The 9,590-nt window shown below is 42.5% G+C and overlaps 1 protein-coding gene across 5 annotated transcripts in view; it reads left to right on the forward strand.

Annotated features, from left to right (window-relative positions):
- The first annotated feature begins 5,244 nt into the window (after positions 1–5,244).
- The window catches only part of XKRX (XK related X-linked), a 13,791-nt gene continuing 9,445 nt past the window's right edge, over positions 5,245–9,590 (forward strand). Inside the window, exons 1-2 of one of the 5 annotated variants that reach the window (XM_084789957.1) lie at positions 5,245–5,320; positions 5,433–6,713. In XM_084789957.1, the coding sequence (XP_084646083.1) occupies positions 6,379–6,713 (335 nt within the window). In that variant the 5' untranslated portion in view covers positions 5,245–5,320; positions 5,433–6,378. The other 4 variants (XM_084789958.1, XM_084789956.1, XM_084789960.1 and 1 more) reach the window with 4 other exon arrangements.

Below are 9,590 nucleotides of genomic sequence, written 5' to 3' on the forward strand. Positions count from 1 at the left end.
CTGAAGAGAAAAGGCTAGCATCTCCGGAAGAAGCCTGGGGTTATACCTGAGCTTCAAACCTTTGGATGGGATACTACAACATTAACTATTCTCTATTTTTCAGACTGCTACCATGCCCTGAATTCAGACCTACCAGCAACTGCAGTTAGCCCTATTTCTTGGGCATATCTGTGTAATGGAATATTACTTGTCATAAGGGAATGATAGGCTGATACATGCTACAATGTGGATGAGCCTTGAGCATACCATGCTAAGTAAAAGAAGCCATAAAAGGGCATCCATACTGTACAATTCTATAAATGCTTTGATTTGGCTATATTTTGAGTGTTCTCCAGGTTTTCATATATTGAAATGAATCCGATCATGAGCTATGAAGAGCCTGGAAACATAATCAAATTGTGGTGTTTAGAGTAAAGCCTCTAAAGTGAGTGATTGCAGTCAGGTAAGATTATTAGAATGGAGGCTCCGGGACTGATTCCTGGTTGCTTTATAAGAAGGCCATTTGCTTTATAAGAAGGAAGGAGGACACACAAATGCATGGGCACTTACTGTCTCTTCCAGTGTGACCACCTGTGCCACTTTGGCACACTGTTGGCAAGGAAGCCATTACCAGATATGATCCATCTCCTTTCAGTCAGAACCCATAAACACCTGTTCTTCACAATTCACTGAATCTGTGGCATAGTACTATGGTAAAAGAAATGGATGAACACAGTCCAGAGTAGACAAATAGACTGAGATGGAAAGTAGATCGGTGGTTGTTTTATCTAAGAGAAAGGTAAGTGTGGGATGAGTGTTTAATGGAGATGGGCTTCTTTGGGGGAGTGATGAAATGTTCTGGAACTAGATTACTGTAATGAATAAATGGCTTTGTACTATGGCCTCTAAACTGAGCACTTTACACGGCTGTATTATATAGTATGTGAATTCCATTTTAGAGCTATTATTTTGAAAATAAGTAATATCCATTATGTACTTTCTCCTCACCTCCACCAGGCAATATAAATAGAGCTTGCCAGCTGCCTGGCAACACCATCCCTATTTCCATGCTACATGTTGTGAAAGCTCTTCTTTCTCTTCAAAGCTAATTCAGATTTTCACTTAACTACATTTTTTTTTCAGTTTTTAAATGGATCTTTAAAAAAGTAAAATGCAAACCGGGAGGGAGGTAGGAACGGAAGGATATAAGTAATGGGATAACAATTGAGTTGTAATCTGAATAAATTAATTAAATTATATAAAAAAGTAAAATGCCATGGGTGAGGTTGTAGAGTGAACACACTTGTGATTTGATTTCAGGCTTAGATCCTGTCTGTGGGTGACCTTAATGAAAGAATGGGATATAAATAGAAAAACCAGACTCTTCATAGTTAAAGAGTGTAATAGAGAAAGAGAAAGAGAAAGAAAGGAAGGAAGGAATGAAGAAAGAAAGAAAGAAAGAAAGAAAGAAAGAAAGAAAGAAAGAAAAGTCCTAGAGGACATATGATTGATTTTTGCCTCAGATCTCTTTTACGGGTCCTGTAGTCCAAAATGAGCATTCTATAGAAGGAAGCCATTCTTCCATTCTAGCTATTGATTTTCTTTACCCATCATCTCCCAGAGACTGGTATTCTGTGAGTGCTCTATCAGCCACCTGCTGCTGATTACTTTCCTTCCTCTCTTCTTCCTTTGTGGATACTGACTGCTGCCCTTATAGCACAGCTCCTGGAAGGCCTATGAACAACCTTCTTCCTGCTGCAGTGGCTTGGAATGTTCAACACGATTTTCAATCATCACAAAGTTTGACGGGTTCTCTCTCTTTTAAAATTTTTTTTTAAATTTTTTAATTTTTCGAGACAAGGTTTCTCTGTGTAGCCCTGGCTGTCCTGGACTCACTTTGTAGATCAGGCTGGCCTCGAACTCATAGCGATCCCCGCCTGCCTCTGCCTCTCAGAGTGCTGGAATTAAAGGTGTGAGCCACGACGCCCAATGAGAGGTTCTCAATGATATCAAAAGGAAAAGAGCTTTTAGTCAAGGTGACTTTTATTTTTATTATTTTAAAATATATTTTATTAATTTATTCTTGTTACATCTCAATGGTTATCCCATCCCTTGTATCCTCCCATTCCTCCCTCCCTCCCATTTTCCCCTTACTCCCCTCCCCTATGACTGTGACTGAGGGGGACTTCCTCCCCCTGTATATGCTTATGGGGTATCAAGTCTCTTCTTGGTAGTCTGCTAACCTTCCTCTGAGTGCCACCATGCCTCCCCATCCAGGGTACGTGGTCAAATATGGGACACTGGAGTTCGTGTGAAAGTCAGTCCCCAACTCTCCACTCAACTGTGAAGAATGTCCAAGGTTACTTTTAGACTCAGTCTTTTTTCATAGTGAATTGGGCTTCAGCCTCCCCCCCCCCATTTGCACAATTCTGGTGCTTTACAGACAGAGAAATTGACCCTTGAACATGACCTAGAATTCAGAGGGCTGCCTGTGGCTTCATTTCATTTAACTAGTTATTGAGAGATCTGTGCTTTTAGTGGGGAAAGGGTTTCTGAGCCTCAGCAATCTCATGACTGTCATCATTTTCAGTGTCCCTTGTCCTAAGAAGAGTAGAGTTGACACCAGAAATTGATTGACTGTGAGAGCTATTCTTGGTTGTCAAATTAACAGGATGTGGAGTCACCTGGGAGACAAGACTCTAGGTGTGCCTGTGAGGAATTATCTAAAGTGTGGGTGATAGCATTCTATGGCTTGGGGTCCTTGACTAAGTAAAAAGGAGAAAGGAGATGAGCATGTGCATTCATCACTCTCTGTTTCCTGACTGTGGTTGTTATAAGACCATCTGACTCCTGGTCTGGCTGCCATGGTGGACTGTATCTCCTCGAACTGTGAGCCAAAATAAAACCTTCCTCCCTTAAGTTGCTTTTGTTGGGTATTTTATTACAGCAACAGGAAAATTAACTAATATACTGACAAGTCAAAGAATGTTAGAAACAGAGACACTCTTGGTTAGTTTCTTCCAGTAGGGCAAAGGAACAGGGAAATAAGAGACGAAAGGATTTAGTGACCTAGAGCGCCAGAGAGTCTTAAGACTGAAAATAGAGAAGCTGCTTCATGAGACGAATCAGATGTCAGGAAACTTGCAGGTTTATACCATCCCTACGGGGAATCTAATAAATGTATAATAGGAGTCCTACTCTCAAGATCCTATAATAATTTAGTTGCAACATAAAAATGAATACACTTGAAATAACATAATGTGAAACTAAAATGTGGTGCTGACAAAAAACTGAGAGGAGACAGCTCCATGGATTGACAACGTCTCTGAGCTGAGTGGGTGAATAAAACTGCGTATCAGCCAAAGATCTTTTGTGCCCCAGTTCTAATGGCTACAGCATATAGGGTCAAGTCTGACTGAATCCTGCCTGGCTTCGTGGAGGAAGTAAAGGGGAGGATGCTTCATTGGCGCCATTTGTTGAGCACCACTGTCACCAAGAGTCACACTAAACATTCATTAGGCGTCTTCCTTATGTTCACACTTCTATTGGAAAGGCAGAGCAAACAGAGCTGAAGGACTCATACAAGAGAGTGTGTGGCTTGTACAAATAGCACAGGGAAAGGAAAACAGAAAACCAGGGCAGGGCAAGTTAGAAACAACTTGCCCGTGTTAGAGGTGACCCTTGAAAGAAGATTAGAGCTTGGACTAATGGAGAAAGGGATGAAATGAGCTGTAAATGGCATCACCAAGGCACAGAAGGCGGGATGTGAGCAGGATGAATACGGTTAAGTGAGCAAACCTGCTGGACTGGTGCAAAAGGTGTGCAGCGTGGTAGCGTGGGTGATGAAAATTATAGAGAAGCAGTAGTGATTACAGATAGTCATGGATGTCAGACAGAGCAGCCAGTCATTTGGGAACAAAGTAGGAAGACCATAGAGCTGGGCATTGGGGGAGTGGTGAAGGCATGGGGGTATGAGGAAGAAAGCCTGAAAGAGCACTGCAGTTTTATCCTACAATTGTTATAGTTGTGCTTTTCTGTGTTTGGATGACTGATTCATCCTATCCTAGCATAGTGGATAAGCTGGTCATCCTGCCTGAAATCTGCCTCAGAAGCTGCTCGCTAAAGAACATGATGCACACTTTGAATCCTAGCACTTCGAAGGTAGAGGCAGGTGTATGTTTGTGAGTCTGAGGCCAACTTGGTCTAGATAGTGAGACCTTGTCTCAAAAACAAACACAAAAAACAAACAACCAAACAAAATAACAGCTCCCCCCCAACACACAAACCAATAAAAGAAATATAAAAGGAAAGCAGTCCAAAGAGATTAGGTACTGTGAACCTCTGGTAGAGCACCCATCTTCCAGTTAAACCTTCTAAGCCATCAACATTTTTAAAGAGGTTGTTCTCAATAGTATGGCCTCCTTAGAGAGGCCACAAAAGAGCATGTTTGAGTCTCCAGACCAGCTGCTAGACCAGGGGCAGCTGTGCTTCAGAAGACAACTTTTCCAAGTGGAATCTGTCCTCCAATTGGCCCTTGGGAAAGACACACACACACACACACACACACACACACACACACACACACACACACATACACACACACACCACAAAGACTAAGTCTGTCTCCAGGCCATCCTTTTGGTGGCTGCTCTCTGGCCACTCCTCCCAATTTTTGCTGATTTGCTATGGTAGAAGGAGATTGGCACAGGGTCTGCTACATTAATTTTCTCCCGGAGGCAGATGTTTTCCTTTTTTTTCCCCCTGTGGGGCATAGGATTATGCAAACGAAGCATGAAAACAAAAGCTGAGCGAGGTGGGGGAGGATTGCCCTTAAAAACCCAGGCAATTTTTAGAGCACTTTAAGACACCCCTCTCCTGTTTTTACTAACAGCTCTCTTGGCTCTCTGCCAGTCTCTTTAGAATCTGGCACCTCTTCAGAGCCTTTTGATCAAAGACCTAAAAGTTTATTCTAAAGCCTCTGTCCAGGCTTCATTTTGTAAGAGCAGAAATCAAGGCATATATGTGCTTTCAGGGTCTGTGGGCTGGCTTTGAGTTTTGATCTCTATCTCTTTCAGTCATCTCTTTGAGGCATACCTGAACTGGAAACTGACCCAATTCCCTCTTAGGTTCCCGCTTTTCTGATGCTATCTGGAGGGCAGTAGGACCTGGGGAGCTTCAACCCTGCGGCCAAGGGAGACACACCTGCCTAACCGCGTGGGTTGAGCAAGTGTGGGAGCGAGTCACTTTAGCTAGCTGTAGAAGGGAGGGGTAGAAGTGGGTGCCTGCTGCTGCTCCCAGGGAAGAGGAAAGCTGTGGCTCTCTCCTGGATCCCGAGGCCATGGTGAGAAATGCTGCCAAAAACTGGCTTAGACTCCTTTTTTGTTGCGCCTCGCTACCTGCAGCATCCTTTGACTATTCGCCTTGGAATTCTGGCTCATTTTGTTTTGCCCCAGGTGTCTCTCCCACGCGCCCTGGCAACCCAACGCCACCACCACCCCGCCCAAGTCATCCATCCAGGTGACATAGGTCCCAAAGCCCAGGACCTGCCGCACTTCGCAAACTGTGACTTTCACAGTAAACTGTCTGCGTGAAGACACTCTCTGACCTCTTCTATTTGGTACCACACACGCAGCAGCAGCATCTTTCCGACGGAGACTTTGCTTGGGGATTGTGGTGACATTATTCTGGCCCCCAGCTAGGGCGGTCTTGGGGGCGGGGCTTGGAGAACCTTCCTGAGAACACTTGCCTTCCTGCTCTGGTGAGCCAGCAAACAGGCTAGCTAATAAGCACAACCTAGGCGCAGGTTGGATGGATACCTAGGCGCTGAACTGATGGATACCTACGCGCTGAACTGATGGATACCTAGATGCTGAACTGAATCCTTGAGAGAACTGAGTCCTTGACCTGGCTGTGCTTCCTTTTCTACCTTGGCTCAAGTCTCTGCTGTTTTGGGAGGCCACACTGATGAGAATCCCTGAGGAGATGCTGCTGAGTGTGTGATGTGCCACCCCAAAGTGGCTACTCCTCTGCCTGGGGGACCGTAAAAGGAGGCTCGGTGGAAACAGCTTGTTCCTTGCCTTTTCACAGGCCAAGAACTCGACACTAGACTCAGTGCTGGGGGTGTTTGTTCCAAGTTTCTCAGCACGTATGTTGATGATTGCATTCCAGGGGCAATCAAGAGTGAAGTTCAAAGAGATACAACTGGATTCTCCATTGCAGACTCTCGAGTTAGATCTAGAAGAGAGGTGTCGTCACCTGTTCTGACTTGTTCATCTTCATTCAGCAACTCGACTTGACACTGTGTACCTGACTGAACCTTGGAAGGCAGTGGCTACTGGCGCTCTGTTGGGGATGGATGGGGACGGGTTCTGAACTCCAGACCCTAAGAGATTCTCCACAATGGACAGAGTTTATGAAATCCCCGAGGAGCCAAATGTGGTTCCTGTTTCATCTCTGGAAGAAGACGTCATCCGTGGGCCTAACCCGCGCTTTACCTTTCCATTTAGCATCCTCTTCTCCACCTTTTTGTACTGTGGGGAGGCTGCATCCGCCTTGTATATGGTTAGAATTTACCGAAAGAATAACGAAACCTTCTGGATGACATACACCTTTTCCTTCTTTATGTTCTCATCCATTATGGTTCAGTTGACCCTCATTTTTGTCCACAGAGACCTGGCCAAAGATAGACCACTATCATTATTTATGCATCTAATCCTCTTGGGACCTGTTATCAGGTGAGCATTTTTAAATCTCTCTCCAACCAACCCCTTCAAATGTGTACACGGGAGGATGAAGCTAATATTTACACGACTGATACTGTGCTTCTAATCTAAATAGCTCTTCCATTCCTTCTCATTCAATTTTCCTGTCTACTGTCCTAAAAAACCTTTCTGAAATCTTGGCTGCCACCATAATGACCATGTGACATGTGTATGTATTTAAAACCCCCGAGCAGTCTCACCGATAAGGCTCAATTAGACAATTCTGACTGAGTTTGTTTTGTGAAAACTGGTTTGGGACCCACTACTGTGGCTACCTTGTGCACTCGGGCTATAGCTGCAGAGTGATTTTTCACTTTACTTGGAATGATACCCAAGTGGTGGGCATGCTAAGCAAGCACTGTTGCACTAAATTACAGTCCTAGCCTCCAGAGTCTTTCATTTGAATGAGTCTTTTAGATGTTCTATGAATGTATAATCATTCATTCCTGCCTTTGTTCAGTCCCTTATTCAGTGTTCACACCTTAGACTTCTTGGGCTGTTGTTGTTGTTTTCTTGTATGGTCACTTTCAAAATTTCTAGAGTTATTTGCCATCTCTGTTTGGAGTTAGTAGCAAAGAGTCGTAGTATCAGGTATTCCCATTCAGATTGCTGTAAGTAGGGCGAGAACGTGCTTAATTGTAGGGAGACAGGCATCTGTGCCCGCAGACTCATCTGGATGCTATGGGATTTCATGGTAGAGAAGCATTGTGTAATGTATGAGGTCAGGAGGGAGGGGAGGGATGGACCAAGTTTGTCCTGACTGTAAGAGAGACAAACATCTTCAGTCAGCTGAGGAATATGGGTCACAGTGTTGATGCTGTAGTCACATTAGGAAGATAGCTCATCATTAGAGATCTAAAAAGAGTCTGTGAAACTTCTTAAGAATAGGACCCCATTAAGAAAATTGATTATCTCTGACTAGATATGTTTCTATTTGTCAATTATATTTCCATATATCTGGAAATGTTTATCAATACTGTTTTAAACAAAGAACAACTGGTTAGGTTCCATGACAGAAAATGTGGGATATCTTTACAAAGCAGTAGCCTGAATTAGGAGCTCTAGAGTTTAGTCCTCCCTCTGTTATTCACTAGTTGAATGTTCTCAGTGGCAACTTTTAAAGATGCCATGGGCCTAAGTTCCCTTATCTATAAACTAAATGGCTTTGGCTCGACCTTGTGTTCCAAGTCCAAGTGCTCACAAGGGTCTGGGAGGCACCTACTTTAAAACTCTAACCTATTGTTTCTGTGTTGGAATCCAGACTTTGTGTTGCCAGATTTAACTTTTAAGAATTTAGTTCCAAAGACAGAGTTTATGTGATGGCTCATGATTTTAAATTTGGAAACTTAGGAAAAGCAAAAAGTACAGTATGAGCCATACTAGATAGTTAATGTGCAGCTGTGACTCAGCTGGCCATGTGCAACTTTTAGGTTAGTTGATCTAACGGTACTTTTTTGTTCAAAGTTTTTGCAGTTGCCTGTAAAAGGAAGACTGTATCTTTAATTTGGAACCATGGAATTTCAAGATATCATTACAGACTTGAGAAAAACATTTTTTGGTCCCTTTCAAAATGCAAATTAGCAGTTGAAGAAGATTCAAGTACCCAGACCTCAGTTTTTACTTTCTTTTTTGTTGTTTGTGTCCTTCTAAGCTATTTTTGACTTTACTCTATATGGAGGGTTGTTCACTGTGTTTTTTTTAAAAGGCTGTCATTTAGCTTGTACTGTACATGGATTGAAAAGCATTTATAACCTTGGTTACTCGAAGCCCACAGCAAGAAGAATAATTGTTTTTTTTATTGAAAAGTCCTACATATTTTTGAGACTTTCCTAAATACATATTGTATATATATCATTTCCACTTCTCTCATCTCCAATCCTTCAGTGCCCCTCCCTATTTCCTTTCAAATTCATGATTCCTTGACTCTAATTATTACTGTTATTTATTTTATATATTATGTCATATGACTGTATATTATAATATATTATAGATAAGCACTTGTTGAGTCCATTTAGTGTTGTTCACATGTATATATGTTTAAGTCTGATCTCAGCAACTATTAATTACCTGTAGTTCTTCAGAAAAATAATTGTAAACTCCGAAATGATACTATATATATGCTTATTTTCATGGCTCACTCTTATTTTCATTAGGTAAAAGTTTTAGTACTGTTATCAGGCAAATGAAGCTGTTTTCAGGGCATGGATGTCTTATATGAAATGCAGGCATGCTTCTGGAAATGAAGATGACCTCTGGTTTACTGTAGCTCAGGAGCAAGGCAATGCACTCTTACTTAAACTCACAAACAGCCTCAGAAGTAGAATCATAGGCCAAATATTCATGCCACTGCCTCAATATTTTGTTAAGCAATAGTATGGACAGGCTTGAAAATATACTCAGACATTTCCCCCTAAATAGCAAAAGAGTTGCAATTTCTTCTTTCTTTCCTTCCTTTTCCTTATCCAGGTCTTAAAGTTTGTCTATAGAAAGTGGACATTTCAGGGCTGGGAAGATGGCTCAGTGGATAAAGCACTTGATGTATACACATGAAAATTTGATTTTAGGTCCCCAGAACCCATGTAGAGCTGGATCTGTATTCCCAGTACTCCTACAGCAAGATGACAGGCAAAGACAAGAGAATCCCAAACTTGTGGGCCAACTAGCCTGGTGTACAGAAAAAGAACTACCTCAAACAAGGCAGAAGGCAAGACCAACACCCAAGGTTATCTTTTGATCTCTTTATGTACACAAACTGTGTCACCTCTATGTGGCACACACACACACACATACACACACACACATGCACACACACATGGAGGTGGAAATTTCTCCTGTACATATTGGAACTGT

The sequence above is a fragment of the Acomys minous genome (genome assembly GCF_964271855.1).
Source record: "Acomys minous genome assembly, chromosome: 7".
Lineage (NCBI taxonomy): Eukaryota > Metazoa > Chordata > Mammalia > Rodentia > Muridae > Acomys > Acomys minous.